The sequence below is a fragment of the Salmo trutta genome, chromosome 2, assembly GCF_901001165.1.
Source record: "Salmo trutta chromosome 2, fSalTru1.1, whole genome shotgun sequence".
Classification (NCBI taxonomy): Eukaryota; Metazoa; Chordata; class Actinopteri; order Salmoniformes; family Salmonidae; genus Salmo; species Salmo trutta.
Genome location: NC_042958.1, coordinates 58,494,955 through 58,512,189, shown reverse-complemented (window position 1 = coordinate 58,512,189; position 17,235 = coordinate 58,494,955). Strand labels below are relative to the sequence as shown.

Genomic DNA, 17,235 nt, shown 5'->3' with positions numbered 1-17,235 from the left:
ATGGATTTAACGTTAAGTCGTTAATTTACCACCTTTTGAGTTCACTCTAAATGGTTATATAATAAAGTCACTGGTATGCGTCTGTGACTATCGCACTAAGAACATGAACGCCATGACTCTTTGGTACGCTCGTTTTACAAGACACCGTGCCACGAAATTATTAATAAACATATCAATAAAGAGGTAATACTGCCAGTCTGTTTATTGATTGTCTCAACCAAGTGTGTTTATTTGTTGTTATACTTACTTCCCAGCAGTGAATATTAGTAATTTAACGACTTAAGTGGAAACTGCCTAACCAGGACAGAAACGGCAAAAGTCTCCTTTCAAAACAAACGAACCAGTAGCATTTATGACTCAAAAATCTTTATTACGTCATATCCTGCTGGGATGGAAGTGGAGATATCTTTATGCGGAAGTATATGAGAGAAAACAAATAGGTATAGTATTCCCGAATTAAAACATCTCAAACAGTATTTTCCGTTGCAATTGTCATTATCGTGACATAAACAGCCACACGAAAGACCTCATACACGGTAAGCTAACATGGAATAACTAAGCATGTGACCAATACATTTAATTTGTTACTATGACTCAACTTCTTAGCAGCTAATGTTAGCTAGTTTGCTAGTAAGGAAACAAGCATAATAGTTTAAACAAAGACAGTACTCTGTGGTTTAAAGGTCTACTCACCAGAGTAACGTAATCAGTCCCATTTTTAGTTATGCATATGCCTGTTGAATTATTAGACTTCGATCAATAACCTTAAAGAGCAATTTCACAACTTTAACCTAATTAATTATCTACTGCAGAATAACAAAGTCTACATATGTGAAAACTGCGCATTTCTCTTAGGGGGAAAAAAAAAGTTCTACAAGTTGACAGTGAAGTTACAACATTATTTTCAAACTATTGCCCTGTTCAAAACAACTGGGAACTTGGATATGAGGTCAAATTATGACGTCAGTGATCCTTCAGGTCGGAAAGTCGGAGCTCTGGAAAGAGGCCCGAGTTGGAATTCCAAGTTGGATAACCGTTCAAATAGATTTTCCCAGTCGGAGCTCGTTTTTTCCCGAGTTCCCAGTTGTTTTGAACGCAGCATTAAAAGCACCATATGAGATTCGTGGTGACATGTGGAGCAAGGAAATATCCTCCCAATGGCTAGAAACTCGTTGCAGGTTCTGTCAATTAACTTTTGTGGTGCTTTCAAGACAACTGTAAACTCTAGGGAAAAAACTAGGTCAATCATGACATCGGCGATCTTCAGGTCGGAAAGTTGGAGCTCTAGAAAGATGTCCCGTTCAAACAACTCGGAAATCACCGACTTCAGTGCGTTCAAGAGAACTGGAAACTCAAGGGGGAAAAAAACTAACTCTTACTGGGAAAAAATCGTTTTGAACTGTCATCCAAGTTGGAAACTTGGGCATCTTATTAGAGCTTTCGCTTAACGACCTGAAAATCACCGACGTCATGATTTGACCTCGTTAATATTTGTATTTGTCCCAGTTGTCTTGAAAGCACTATTAATTCTACCATGTGATGTCACAGAGAGGCATTTAAGACCTTCTTATTTCTTAACCACAGATCATAAAAACGGGCCTTTTTTAATTTATTTAATTTAATTAAAGGTTAACTAGGCAAGTCAGTTAAGACCAAATTGTTATTAACAATGATAACCCACTGCTCCCCGGTAGGCTAACTGCCTTGCTCAGGGGCAGAACGACAGATTTTTACTTTGTCAGCTCGGGGATTCGATCCAGCAACTTGTCGGTTACCTGCCGCCTATTTACACATATGTAGACACTGGCATGGTGCTAGAGATAATGAATATGAGGTTAAAAAGTGGTGGAATTGTCCTTTAATCATGAATGTTAAAAAGCAGTTTTATCAGTCTAGCTACAGTAAATGTATATAATGAGAAGTTGGCTATAAACAAGAATTAGCTATAAACATTAGCTATAAACAAGAATTTGTTTAGGCGCGAACAAAACGTATGCATAAAACATACCTAAAATGTGTGCCTCTTCAGGGGAAAAACTGGCACATTGTAAGTAATAATGACTGACGAGAGAGTTAGATTTGGATTGTTTGTATTTCCTGTTTTTGTTCCTTAGATGGAGTTCTTGTTTGGGAAGAGGAAGACACCGGAGGAGATGTTGAGGCAAAACCAGAGGGCACTGACTCGGGCCATGAGAGATCTGGACAGAGAGCGACAAAGACTGGAGCAGCAGGAGAAGAAAATCATAGCTGACATTAAGAAAATGGCCAAACAGGGACAGATGGTGAGAGAATAAGGAGGGCAAAGATAAGATGCTGTAATGGGGAAAAGTCTTGATGCTTTAAAAAAAAAAATGTATTCTCACTCCTCTGTTACCATTACAGGATGCTGTGAAGATCATGGCGAAGGACTTGGTTCGTACAAGGCACTATGTGAAGAAATTCATTATGATGAAGGCAAATATCCAAGCAGTCAGTCTGAAGATCCAGACTCTCAAGTCAAACAACAGCATGGCACAAGCAATGAAAGGTGTCACCAAAGCAATGGCTACCATGAACAGACAGGTGATTGTTTCATTGTGTCATTTGATTGATTCCTGTTAAAAACACGATCCAATTCTGTTTAAGATAACTTGCCAGTAGAACTGTCAAACACTATTAATAACCCAAAATGTTTAGTCATTCTTGTTACCAGTGAATTGTGCCAATACATTCTATTGGCTTACATCATATGTTCACTTCCCCTACACAGATGAAGTTGCCACAGATTCAGAAGATCATGATGGAGTTTGAACGACAGAGTGAGATCATGGACATGAAGGAGGAGATGATGAATGATGCCATAGACGATGCCATGGGTGATGAGGATGATGAAGAAGAGAGGTAGGGGCTTCATGACACAAATCTCCAGCCAAATCATTTAAATCTCAAAACCAAAGCCAGTACTACCTCAATTTGATCACATTGTTATTTGTGAATGTCATTAATTTGTACTATTCATATTTTTTGGCATACTTATGTTAGCTGGTAAATGTATGGAAACACTAACTCCCTCACTGTTTTATTTAGTGATGCTGTTGTGTCCCAAGTGTTGGACGAGCTGGGTCTCAATCTCTCTGACGAACTCTCAAGTAAGGAACACAGTCAAGTTATTGCGCTTGCATTCAGTAAAATGTTGTAGTAGTGATAAAGCTGGATGTCTCATCAAGATTCCTATGAATACTGGTTGATTTGATTTCCTTCCTGTTCGTTTAGATCTGCCATCCACGGGAGGTAGCCTCTCCGTAGCAGGTGGGAAGAAAGCTGAACCCCAGCCAGCCCTGGCAGATGCAGATGCTGACCTTGAGGAGAGACTGAATAACCTCAGGAGAGACTGAGCATGGAAAAACTGGCACGCAACAGCACTTTAGCTGCCTGGCGTTTAATACAGAGACACATGTACTCAGCAACTCAGATCTCTGTACATTGATTTATTTGGGGAACAGAAGTGGAGGAACACTGGAGGGTTTCAGTGAGAACTCCATGTTATGGTATATAGCTTTTTTGTTGCAGGTATTATTTTTTCGCTTACAGTATGTTATCTTAAATCAATGACGGATCAGAATCATTATCCATACAATTGTTCTTAAAAATATGAAGCATTCTCTTTAGGGGGTATATTTTAATGGAGTTTAAATACACCCAAAGTCATGCATTACACTCCTTGGGTAAATTGAACACTAAATTCACTTTAAAATCGTTAGACTATCCTCTTAAAGTAAACATTTTGATGTACAAGTATCATTACATTTGTACACAATCTCAACTTTTAGTGGTGTGCAGGCATACAGTATACATTGCCAGATAAAATTAACATGATTTAATGGTTTAACTGTTACTTGCTTTATTTACTTTGAATAACATAGGGATTCAGAGGTTAACAATACCATTATCGTAACGTCCTTTGTGAGTTAAATGACTGACCGGTACATGGATTCAACAAAAATACTTAAGTGTAAAATGTCTACCGTTTGGCAAATTTTTCTCCATGTCAAATGTCCAAAAAGGGGGCACTCACTTGATGGTGCCTGGTAAAACTGAAATAGCCTCTTTATCCTAGGACTGTAGTCATTGAGTTTGATAATCAATGTAATATTTATCAAAAGGTTGATGGAAGGTGTGGTGGTTTGTATAAGAAAATCCTATTGCTTTTATTCAATAAACCTTTTTTTACATTTGACAGTAAAGGGTGTCTTCAATACCTGAAGAATGTGTTACTTTAGGTTACCTACCCCCCATGACTAACAAGATCAATCTCATTTATGCAGTGGTAATACACTAAGCTCTCACAGTTTAACCTTGCTTAGAGGTTTTCTAACTACTAGATTCACATAGCTGCTGCCTTGTTTCATGGTGTGTAACGTTTGCGCTTACATGCCCATGATGTTCAAACTCAGGTTTCCCCAATAGTATAATTTAGTTTTTTCCACTCCATTTCTCTCCTCATGGATATGGCCTACAATTATCCATTTCAGAGCTCGTCAATCTACAAATCAAGAACTGAAGACTAAGCTCAATTTTTCTTTTTATTCCAAAACAAACTTTTGTAAGTTATTTGGTCAACATACAATTATCATAGAACAATATTGAATGTACTCAAACATTTAAATAATACAAAAATAAGCCATGTATTTCATATTTACAACATTTGTTCCTGAAAGCTATGTACAGAAGAACAATTTTGCATTATTTCAAAACCAGCCTGTATTTTGTGGTCTGTAGCGTCAGAGAGCCAGGAAGCCAAAAGTAAAAATGTTGACGCGATAAACACAACACACGCTTAATATCACCAGGTGCTCGATGCCAGTATTGTTAGCATTTAAGAGAAGGAAAATACCCAGCATTAAGTTTGAGTGCTCTAGCTGATTAGGCTACTCTAATGCCAACCCATATTTTCTGAACTTCATCATAGGACTGATATCTACATCTCAGTTGTCTACTGTAATTTATTGTGATGTAATGGGGGGGGAACATCCTAAAATGAGAAACTCGAGCAAATTCCTCACAGAGAATGTTCTAGAAACAAGGCAGTCTAAACAAAGCAGTGCTTTTTGAATAATGCAGCCAGAGTCATGCTTTCAAAATTAAATCAGATATTACTCTTCTCGGAATTGTACCCAGCGGAAATGTTTCATTTACAGATCTACCATGCTGATAGTTGATATCGCTTGGAACAGATGTCACCTCAAAAAAGATCATGCAGACTCGCATGATAAAATCATGGGGGGAAAAATGAAGCATACTGTAGAAGACCCATGGTTCTCTAATTTAACAGCCAATTTTTTCTGACTAGAAGTACTCAAACAATCAACTTCTCTTCATGATGCAAAGTATTGACAATCAATTTAGCATCAGAAGTGGACATTTATCTTATATTTACTGCATTTGTGATAAAACATACATGCAGAGTGAGGATCAAACATATCCACACTTTAGTGCACAATAATAAAACCTTTCGCTTGAAGCGGTGTCCACATAAGGAAATATTATTACAATTAATACACAAACAGGGAAAATAGTTCAGAGTTTCAATCTAAGCAAAACACCGAGCATGTAAATGCCAATGGAGCTTCCAGCACACAGGGTTAGTTGTAGCAATGTGTATATTATACAATTCAAGCACTGCCATTCAGTCAAATCAGAAAATATCACTTCTCTTACCCTTCAGATCACAGTCCCCAAGTTAAGTCAGGTTGACAACTATGTAATAATGTAGTAATAATCAAAAGTTACACATTTTAGCGATGATGCAGTAATTAAGTATTACATTACACCAAATTCCAAAACATTTGGAAAATGTTTGTGCTCCCCAGGGTTGCTTCACAGAACATGCTTATTACTAAATAGTTACTTACTACAGACATTAAGTAACAGTTGTGTTTTACCTTAATCACTTAGCTGTTAGTAGGGGGTCTGTTATCTAAGGGGGGGGGGGCAGCTTTTCATTGCTTTTGAGTAGATTGGGCACCAAATTTACCATAGCTAACCAATTTGGTAGTCATTTTCTTTATCTCCAGCAGCTCCTTCTCCAGGCCAGCTGGCAAGTAACCACACGGGAAGACAGTGGTTTACTTTTCCACAGACTACTGAGAGTGGTGCATGCTACACCACTGACAGCCTAAACCCACAAAATAAAACTTTTCCCATCTGGGAAAGGAAGGGTGCGCTCTCTCTCTCTCTTTTGCATGGCAGATACCACCTCACTTCCGACAGGTCCGGTGTGGCGTGTGTTTCTTGGGCACCTCAATGCGGCAGCGGCTTCGCTCGTCAAGCCAAGGCAGGTCAAAGTTCCTACAGAGGAAGACACAATTCAGCAATTGAAAAGTTGACTGGAGAAATCAGGGAAAGGGGAAAGTCACCGGGAAAATAGGACCCCTGTAACTTGAAAAGCATTTCACATTGGGTTATCATTCAATTGGCACATCATGTGTAAATTGTTTTCAGTATGCAGACATGTTAATTATAATATTAATGACCGTTGGAATGGACAAATATATAACATTTCTTATCTAGGAAAGTGCATTATTGTATATAGATTGTTTGTCTTGGTCAATTTTCTTTAAAGGATTAGCAAAACTACTGGTATTTAAATATCCAGAGTCAATATTTACCCCTTCAGATTCTGTTAAGTCCCTTATTTATTCACCCTGTCTTCAAAATGGCATTAGCAATCATTCATGAGACCCTTTTTGAATTTACACCAGTGTGCATTCATATTAACCTGTTTTTCTAAATCATCTTCTTTGAGATCAGAGGAAAGAATAGGCAAGAAAATGATTGACTGAGACGAGTGTTTTGGGTGACAAATGTTCAGTTTACTTAACTTAAAGACATACTTATGGGGAAGAATAAATACTTGCATTTTGATGAAAGGTCTTTCTGTGAAACTCGCCCTGCCCCGCCACCTGCACCATGGTACCATCTTGAAAAATAAATTATGCATAGTAATGGATGAACTCAAGCTAGTGGGCGTAATGATTTACATTCCTAACTTATCCCCTAACTCACTGTACAAAGAAATGTCCAGCGACAAGCCGAACAGAAAAGTGAACCTATAGAAAAATGTCAAAACCTGACTACATTTTTTTTTTTAAACCGGACAAACAAATAACATCTCTGCATATGAATGGTATATCACAAACTATATATATCCTTTGCATGGAAGATACATCTCTGCATTTTTGTGTGTTTGTTTGGACCAGGTGCTTGGAAAAGGGTGCCATGATGGGATGAATCCGGCATGTTGAACTGAAACTACAACAAGTGTTGCAGTGGAGAGAGTGAGAGAGAGGCAGAACTATTGGTGGTGGAAATCATAAATACAAAGACTTACTGTTGAGTGAGCTTCGGCAATGGCCGGCCAAAGGCCACCACAGGCAGGAAAGGGGTGATGATTATGGACTCGACTAGAGAAGGGAAAGAAAAGGAATCAAGAGTGTCCGCGTGCAATGAAAACGTTGCTCGGAAAACTTTTGCAACTAAATTACAGTATTAAAGGTGGTGCAACTTCATGGTTCCGAGAGGAAAACAACATGTTTACACAGCAGATGAAGTGGCCAGTCATACCATCTTCAGTGTCCGGGTAAAACGACGAGACCTCTGGCTCACTTTCCTGGATCCCCTTCTTCTTGTTCATGCGCTGCTGCAGACGCTGAAACATGCGCTGCTCGCGGATACGCTGAATGTCCCATCTACAAAACAGGACACAGTTACGGAGGGAAGATGAGAGCGCAAGGAAAGGATGAAGACGCTGGTGGCTCAATGTAGTAAATCAAGATTGAATTACACAAAAAAACAAGAGCCTTAGTGCGTTAGGATAAAGATGGTTCATAAGGCATTGAGAGTAACTTCGAAGTCATAAAACCCATTTGTACCTTTTTCTCCTCTTCTCATCCAACTCCAGCTTTGCGTGGCGCTTCAAAAAGACACTGTCGTCCAACATCTTGGTATAATAACACAAAAACATGGTTTTGCATGGACAAATGGTGAGGTGAATATTGTGTGGCATTACTTTATTTCTGACTTTCTCTCTATACAATTCTGTAATTGTATAGCCTGTGCTCTCTCCTCTCTCACCTCTGGGATGACACTGGCAGCTTCCTCATCCAAGGGCTCCATAATGTTTTCCCTCCAAGAGGGGACTGGAAGACAGAACAGTGTATACAGTGGCAAGAAAAAGTATGTGAACCCTTTGGAATTACCTGGATTTCTGCATAAATTGGTCATCAAATTTGATCTGATCTTCATCTAAGTCACAACAATAGTGTCCTTAAACTAATAAACACACAAATTGTATTTTTCTGGTCTATATTGAATACATAATTTAAACATTCACAGTGTAGGTTGAAAAAATGTATGTCAACCCCTAAGCTAATGACTTCTCCAAAAGCTAATTGGAGTCAGGAGTCAGCTAACCTGGAGTCCAATCAATAAGACGAGATTGGAAAAGTTGGTTAGAGCTGCCTTGCCCGATTAAAAAAAACTCACAAATTTTGAGTTTGCTATTCACAAGAAGCATTGCCTGATGTGAACCATGCCTCGAACAAAAAATCTCAGAAGACCTATGATTAAGAATTGTTGACTTGCATAAAGCTGGAAAGGGTTACAAAAGTATCTCTAAAAGCCTTGATGTTCATCATCCACGGTAAGACAAATTGTCTATAAATGGAGAAAGTTCAGCACTGTTACTACTCTCCCTAGGAGTGGCCGTCCTGCAAAGATGAATGCAAGAGCACAGTGCAGAATGCTCAATGAGGTTAAGAAGAATCCTAAAGTGTCAGCTGAAGACCTACAGAAAACTCTGGAACATGCTAATATCTCTGTTGACGAGTCTACGATACGTAAAACACTAAACAAGAATGGTGTTCATGGGAAGAACACGGAAGAAGCCACTGCTGTCCAAAAAAAACATTGCTGCACGTCTGAAGTACGCAAAAGAGCACCTGGATGTTCAACACCGCTTCTGGCAAAATATTCTGTGGACAGATTAAACTAAAGTTGAGTTGTTTGGAAAGAACACACAAGTCTATCTGTCCGCCAATTGAAGCTCAGAAGTTGGGTGATGCAACAGGACAACAACCAAAAACACAGAAGTAAATCAACAACAGAATGGCTTCAACAGAAGAAAATACGCCTTCTGGAGTGGCCCAGTCAGAGTCCTGACCTCAACACGATTTAAAATGTTGTGGCATGACCTCGAGAGCGGTTCACACTAGACATCCTAAGAATATTGCTTAACTGAAACAGTTTTGTAAAGATGAATGGTCCAAAACTCCTCCTGACCGTTGTTCCGGTTTGATCCGTAACTACAGAACATTTGGTTGAGTTTATTGTTGCCAAAGGACGGTCAACAAGTAATTAAATCCAAGGGTTCACATACTTTTCTACCCTACACTGAATGTTTACACAGTGTGTTCAATAAAGACATGAAAACGTATAATTGTTTGTGTTTTATTAGTTTAAGCAGACTGTTTGTCTATTGTTGTGACCTAGATGAAGATCAGATCAAATTTTATGACCAATTTATGCAGAAATCCAGGTATTTCCAAAGGGTTCACATACTTCTGTAAGAGACATATGCCTAATTATGACACTACTTGGATCTCTACTTTATTCTTCTTCATTGTGAAGCAATACTACACAGCTTTACACTTAGAACTGAACAACTGGCTTGTGTGGTGGGTCTACTTACTGGCCACAACCTCCTCTTTCTTTGGGGATGGGGATGGCTCGCGCTGGGGGGAGGGGGGAGGCTGATGCCAACGACACAGGTACATCTCAGTAGTCGACATGAAAGGGAGCTCCTCCATCCGAGCTGTGAGCTCCGGGTCCTCATTGCTCGGTTGCAGAGTACCCCTCTCTACCGCTGACCGACCAAACCCCATCTTCTCTGGGGTCTCTTTATTGCGCAGCTCCCTCTGATGTGGAGAGCCAGCTCCACACTCTGACTTAGAGGCAGCGAACTTGGAGCCTTTGCCTCCTCGTGACTTATGGATTTTGGAGTCCAGGAAGCAAAATTTCCTGCATGGGCAGAGCAGAGATATTAGTGAATGAAAGATAGTTTGACTGAATAGTTTGACTGAATAGTGAATGCAGAGTAGTATTTGGGGTCTGTTACCTTTTGAGGCCTTTGCCTCCTCGGCTGAAGGGGAGTGACCTAGGGGTGGGAGTCTGGGGGCTGTCACCCACTTCTAGATCCCACAGGTCCTCTTTATCTGGGGTCCAGGGCTGAAGCGGCTGAAATAGGCGCTTATCACGTGGGTCTTTCCTCGTCAGCTGCAAACGGCGCTCCATACGCTCAATACGCGCCAGCAACTGTGTATGCAGACATGTTTTTATAAATGATTTGGTTCTAAAGAAATGACAGACTTACTGTCATCTAAAAACAATTAGACACTTCCAGATACCGTGCATACCGTCTCCTTGTCAACTTTCAGCTCATCTATCTCCTTGTCCTTGGACTGCAGCTGTTGTTGCTGTTGTTCAATCAAGTCCAGCTGAAGAAGGAGAATCTGCTGGAGGCAGGTGGCCTGTGTGTGGGGGTTAGCAGGGGTTTTCCTTATGTTCCTCCACTTGCCCTCTGTGCTGAGCTCAATGGATGCAGTGTTGACAACTCCTCCAGGGGAGACACCTCTGGTGCGCTCATCAGTACCAGCATCCTTTGAGTTATTGTTTGAAACCAACTCTGTATTATCCATACTGTCACTCAGAATGAGTTTACCTTTAATTGGGATTCCCTCACCCCCCATTTGTCTGATGGAAGATGACAGTACCCCTGTGCTTTCCCAATTGTCGCCTTGAACCAGTGCCCCTTCCGCTTTATTTTGAGCAGCCACTGGGGCCCGAATGATGTAATTCTGGCCTAAGAGCTTTGTTTTGCTGAGGAGCTCCCCTCCAGTCTTGTGGATTGCCCCATGTACGTCATGGACATCAATGACAAAGTCACAGGATTCTCTCTTGATGGTTATGGAATTCACGACGTTTGCAGTTCCCATTTGTGATTTGTCAAAGTCAAGTTTCTCTGTGTCCAGCTTAAATCCTGCATTAGCAAACAAAGTTGATCTCATAGTCATGGCGAATAAAGCGCAGGTGTTATTGAACTAACATGACAGAACAACTGCTTGTCTTGCAAAGCAGTCAAGTGTCATTGGAGTCTATTTTCTGTTTCATTGCGCCTGGATCAGACTTCGTCCTGTAACAGAAAGTGTTTATCAGTATTGAAACCAACATAATTAACAGTTAACGTTATCGGGTCAAAATAACAGACTAAAAGTGCTAACTAGCTACCCTGGGTACCATGTTGCTCCATCACTGGCAACCTCGAGACTAGCTACAACTGACTGACGCATAAAATACTGCACTGCGTCTGACTGCTGGGCTTCATTACTACCAGTTAGATATCTAAAAACATACACAATTTCAGCTAACTTACTAACTGTACGGGACAAACAAGGTAACAAACTCTCCCAGCATCTAGTTAGCATTCAGCTAGCTTGCTACGTAGGGTCTATTATTTCACAATCGGATAAAAAAAATAGTTTGCACACCCTCATGGTCCTGCAGAAAGGTTTGGTAGCTAGCCAATTATATTGCAAGCCACGAGGACGCGCGGGGATATCGTTTGGCTAGAGTGGCTCGTGCTTTAACAAGTGATAGCACTTCGACATTTCCTCCATTTTGGTCCTGCGCGCATTGATGAAAAACATATTACAGACCCCTTTCTGTGTTTGCAAACATTGCCGCACGAGGGCGATAAGCGCAAAGTGGTAGGAGAACAAGGGGGAGTTCTTGTAGAACGCCAGGGGAAAAAGCCTCTATTTACATGCTGCATATGAGTGCATTTCACACTACGTTTGGATTTTAAGGCTCGTATTAATGTCCAGCTTAATAGGTTTGGGTCATCAGAAATTAACCGCATTATACTTTAAAAAAAAAACACTTCAATAAAATGGCTCTTCAGCTAGCTTTTGCTACAGCCTATCAATGAGCGTTAGCATTCTAGCTAACAACTGCTGCATCCAAAATAGTTATTTTGCCAAGATCATAACTAAATATAATCTTAGCGACTGTTCAAGCAAGAATCAAACCATCCTTGTAAGCGTATGAGAAGCCAAAAAAGCCATTTTGTTTAGAAGTAATAAAAACGTCAATCTAAGCTGTTGAACGGGTGCAGATTGCCATGGCTTTCGTACAGCCGCGCCCATCTGTGCGTGACGTCACCGTGTCGTGTACTGGAAAAGGGTCACAGCGCTGACTCGCTGCATACGATATGGTTTTAGAGGACCTATATAACACACCCTACTGAAAATAAGTCATTTAGTTTCAAATACCATGCTATTTTGTGTTCTCATTCATTTTCGAACGTCGGTTAATTTTCCAATTTTGCCGACTTCTTTATTGTCCCCAAAATTGCGCATGCGTAATTACGCCAAATGTTTATGTTTTGGGAAGAATGAAGTTGCAGAAAAGCTTCAGTAGGGGGCATTGAGCTGGAAACGCTTAAAAGACACCCTCGTCCATTTGCCCTCTTAATGCCCTTGGGGGAATCCACGTCGCCATTTTGGAGGACGGTCCAAATGATTAGCCAAGCAAGGGAAGTTTGCAACGTAAACCCACTTTTAGTCGGTTTTGCGAGTGTACAATTATGTTCACTTTGAGGCCTGATACTCACCATAATTTAATTCGGGACGAATGTACTTCCATTAAGAAAAGTCCGCGAAAACTTAATACAAGTTGAAGTCAACATACAAGTGAAAGTAAAAACGAATGCAAATAAGTAAAATTGTGCTAATGAATATGACGGCAAACACGTCGCGTAAAAAGTTTGGTTATCTTTTGGTAGATAATTCCTTCATAAATTCCATCTAGGCAGACTAATATTTGCTAGCTATCATACAGTAGGTGTATATTAATTTATGTTATTTAAGTAGACATGCCCACAATTGACTGTAGCACATAAAGCACCACCAGTTACAGGTGGATGAAAACAATCATGGGATGGAGGGAATTTCCAGCCAAGGGTGGCCAATTTAAAAATAATCCCTCCCTCACCCTGCAAATGTATACTCGTCTGACGTCATGATACGGCATCAGAAGTGTCCACTTAATGTGAGGGGATAGGGTGGGTCGTACATCTTAAAACCCCTTCCAGGGTTTAACCATATTGATCTCTGTCAAAGACATATAGATCACATGTCAAACTCATTACACGAAGGGCAGAGTCTACATTTCTAACACTTATAAGACAAACCCTCGACCTTCTAGTCTGAAGTCCAGCAAGCTATCGACTGTGCCGCAAAAGCATGCTCGAGCGGCAGAGTCGATATTAGTGCTTATAAACTCAGGGTTGTGACACTATTCCCTCCTTTCAAAGAGTGCGTCCTCGCGCTAGTTTGCGACCCTACGTCTTACAGGAACGCGCTCACCGGCCAAGCACACGCACTGTCATGGATGAAAGGTCCGATCCCACTTCTGACACCAATGTAATGAAACATAAGGAAACAGGTCTCAAACCCTCGACCTTCTAGTCCGAAGTCCAGCGCGCTATCGACTATGCGGTAAAAGCATGCCCGAGCGGCAGAGTCGATATCAGCACTCATAAACCCAGGGTCGTTACAATATACACCTACTGTATGATAGCTAGAAAATTAGCCAACTAATGTTAGCCTGTCTAGATGGAACTTTCGAAGGAAAATGTTTTCTACAACTTCCAAAAGTTACCCAAACAAAAACATTACCAGACGTGTTTGTGCATTAGCACAATTTAACTTATTTACGTGCGTTTTTACTTACACTTGTATGTTGACGCCATATTGACGTTTAAGTTTTGGCTGACTTCTTAGCTGATGTACAAACATCGCAAATTGAATTATGGTGCCTTTCAGGCACTGAAGTGAACATAATTGTACACTCGCTAACTCCATTAAAGCTGAGGGGCTTAAATTGCAAATGTCCCTTGCTTGGCTAAACATTTGGACCGACGACCCAAGGGCATAAGGTGTGCCTTTTATGAGTTTAAAACGCATAGTGTCTGCAGGTCTTAGCTCCTCCCTTGTACTTGATTGATGAATTCCTGTCACCTGGGTTGTCTTGATTGAAAGGAAAAACCTGTGGACACTTGGCCCTCCATGGAACGAGTTTGACACCCCTCATATATACTGGACAAAAATATCAACGCAACATTCAACAACATCAAAGATTTTACTGAGTTATAATTCATATGAGGAAATCAGTCAATTGAAATTCTTTAGTCCCTAATCTACGGGTTTCACATGACTGGGATGCATACAGTACCAGTCAAATGTTTGGACACCTACTCATTCCTGGGTTTTCCTTTATTTTTACTATTTTCTACATTGTAGAATAGTAGTGAATACATTAACTATGAAATAACACATGGAATCTTGTAGTAACCAAAAAGTGTTCAATCAAAATATTTTATATTTGAGATTCTTAAAATTAGCTACCCTTTGCCTTGATGACAGCTTTGCACAGTCTTTGCATTCTCTCTTCTTGAGGTAGTCACCTGTAATGCTTTTAAATTAACAGGTGTGCCTTGTTAAAAGTTAATTTGTGGAATTTGAGCCAATCAGTTGTGTTGTGACAAGGTAGGGGTGGTATACAGAAGATAGAACTATTTGGTAAAAGACCAAGTCCATATTATGGCATGAACAGCTCAAATAAGTAAAGTCCATCGTTACTTAAAGACATGAAGGTCAGTCAAATTGAAACATTTCAAGAACTTTGAAAGTTTCTTCAAGTGCAGTCGCATAAACCATCAAGCGCTATGATAAAACTGGCTCTCATGAGGACCGCCACAGGAAAGGAAGACCCAGAGTTACCTCTGCTGTGGAGGATAAGTTCATTAGAGTTAACTGCTCCTCAGATTGCAGCCCTAATAAATGCTTCACAGAGTTCAAGTAACAGACACATGTCAACATCAACTGTTCAGAGGAGACTGTGTGAATCAGGCCTTCATGGTCGAATTGCTGCAAAGAAACCACTACTAAAGAACACCAATAAGAAGAGACTTGCTTGGGCCAAGAAACATGAGCAATGGACATTATACCGGTGGAAATCTGTCATTTGGTCTGATGAGTCCAAATTTGAGATGCTTGGTTCCAACCACCGTGTCTTTATGAGACGCAGAGTAGATTAACGGATGATCTCCGCATGTGTGCTTCCCACCATGGAGCATGGAAGAGGAGGTGTGATGGTGTGGGGGTGCTTTGCTTTTGACACTGTGATTTATTTAGAATTCAAGGCACACTTAACCAGCATGGTTACCACAGCATTCTGCAGTGATACACCATCCCATCTGGTTTGCGCTTAGTGGGACTATCATTTGTTTTTCAACAGGACAATGATCCAACACACCTCAAGGCTGTGTAAGGGCTATTTGACCAAGAAGGGGAATGATGGAGTGCTGCATCAGATGACCTGACCTCAATCCAATTGAGATGGTTTGGGATGAGTTGGACCGCAGAGTGAAGGAAAAGCAGCATTTGTGGGAACTTCTTCAACACTGTTTGAAAAGCATTCCAGGTGAAGCTGGTTGAGAGAATGCCAAGAGTGTGCAAAGCTGTCATCAATGCAAAGGGTGGCTACTTTTAAGAATCTCAAATATAAAGTATATTTAGATTGAACTTTTTTGTTTACTACATGATTCCATATGTGTTATTTAATAGTTTTGATGTCTTCTGTCTTCACTATTATTATACAATGTAGAAAATAGCAAAAAAAACCTTGAAGGAGTAGGTGTGTCCAAACTTTTGACTAGTACTGTATATGCATCTCTTGGTCATAGATACCTTAAATGAAATGGGCCTCAGGATCTCGTCATGGTATTTCTGTGCATTCAAATTGCCATAGATAAAATGCAATTGTGTTCGTTGTCCGGAGAACTTTCCTGCCCATACCTTAACGGAAGTTACGAATGTAACTATGGTTCTACGAATACCTGGAAGACTGTCAGTACAGTTGAAAGTACAGTTTAAGTCAGAAGTTTACATACACCTTAACCAAATACATTTAAACTCAGTTTTTCACAATTCCTGACATTTAATCCTAGGAAACATTCCCTGTCTTAGGTCAGTTAGGATCACCACTTTATTTTAAGAATGTGAAATGTCAGGATAATAGTAGAGAGAATGATTTATTTCAGCTTTTATTTATTTAATCACATTCCCAGGGGGTCAGAAGTTTACATACACTCAATTAGTATTTGGTAGCATTACCTTTAAATTGTTTAACTTGGGTCAAACGTTTCGGGTAGCCTTCCACAATAAGTTGGGTGAATTTTGGCTCATTCCTCCTGACAGAGCTGGTGTAACTGAGTCAGGTTTGTAGGCCTCCTTGCTCGCACACTCTTTTTCAGTTATGCCCACAGATTTTCTATAGGATTGAGGTCAGGGCTTTGTGATGGCCACTCCAATACCTTGACTTTGTTGTCCTTAAGCAATTTTGCCACAACTTTGGAAGTATGCTTGGGGTCATTGTCCATTTGGAAGACCCATTTGCGACCAAGATTTAACTTCCTGACTGATGTCTTGAGATGTTGCTTCAATATATCCACATCATTTTCTTTCCTCATGATGCCATCTATTTTGTGAAGTGCACCAGTCCCTCCTGCAGCAAAGCACCCCCACAACATGATGCTGCCACCCCCATGCTTCACAGTTGGGATGGTGTTCTTCGGCTTGCAAGCTTCCCCCTTTTTCCTCCAAACATAACAATGGTCATTATGGACAAACAGTTGTTTTTTTGTTTCATCAGACCAGAGGACATTTCTCCAAAAAGTACGATCTTTGTCCTCATGTGCAGTTGCAAACCGTAGTCTGGCTTTTTTATGGCGGTTTTGGAGCAGTGGCTTCTTCCTTGCTGAGCAGCCTTTCAGGTTATGTCGATAAAGGACTCGTTTTACTGTGGATATAGATCCTTTTGTACATGTTTCCTCCAGCATCTTCACAAGGTCCTTTGCTGTTGTTCTGAGACTGATTTGCACTTTTCGCACACCAAAGTACGTTCATCTCTAGGAGACAGAACTCGTCTCCTTCCTGAGTAGTATGATGGCTGCATGGTCCCATGGTGTTTATACTTGCGTACTATTGTTTGTACAGATGAACGTGGTACCTTCAGGCGTTTGGAAATTGCTCCCAAAGATGAACCAGACTTGTGGAGGTTGACATTTTTTTTCTGAGG

The 17,235-nt window shown here is 40.5% G+C and overlaps 2 protein-coding genes across 7 annotated transcripts; one reads left to right on the top strand and one right to left on the bottom strand.

Moving 5' to 3' along the window:
- Positions 1-367: 367 nt before the first annotated feature.
- chmp2a (charged multivesicular body protein 2A) lies at positions 368-4,223 on the top strand. The gene is made up of 6 exons (XM_029707998.1): positions 368-536; positions 2,115-2,282; positions 2,383-2,562; positions 2,750-2,880; positions 3,067-3,128; positions 3,253-4,223. The coding sequence occupies exons 2-6, from the start codon at positions 2,115-2,117 to the stop codon at positions 3,372-3,374; spliced, it is 663 nt and encodes a 220-aa protein (XP_029563858.1). The 5' UTR covers positions 368-536; the 3' UTR covers positions 3,375-4,223.
- A 326-nt stretch (positions 4,224-4,549) lies between these two features.
- msl1b (MSL complex subunit 1b) lies at positions 4,550-14,019 on the bottom strand. 6 transcript variants are annotated; one of them, XM_029707983.1, is made up of 10 exons: positions 11,583-12,306; positions 10,452-11,227; positions 10,154-10,350; positions 9,728-10,056; positions 8,113-8,177; positions 7,911-7,978; positions 7,603-7,727; positions 7,370-7,442; positions 6,897-6,958; positions 4,550-6,327 (listed from the first exon to the last, which is right to left on the bottom strand). In XM_029707983.1, coding segments are annotated over exons 2-10 (1,578 nt in total). In that variant the 5' UTR covers positions 11,109-11,227; positions 11,583-12,306; the 3' UTR covers positions 4,550-6,325. The 6 variants fall into 6 exon arrangements, with proteins under 6 accessions (XP_029563843.1, XP_029563828.1, XP_029563808.1 ...); XM_029707968.1 differs by lacking the exons at positions 6,897-6,958; positions 11,583-12,306 and adding an exon at positions 13,828-14,019; XM_029707948.1 differs by lacking the exons at positions 6,897-6,958; positions 11,583-12,306 and adding an exon at positions 12,707-13,495.
- Positions 14,020-17,235: the final 3,216 nt, after the last annotated feature.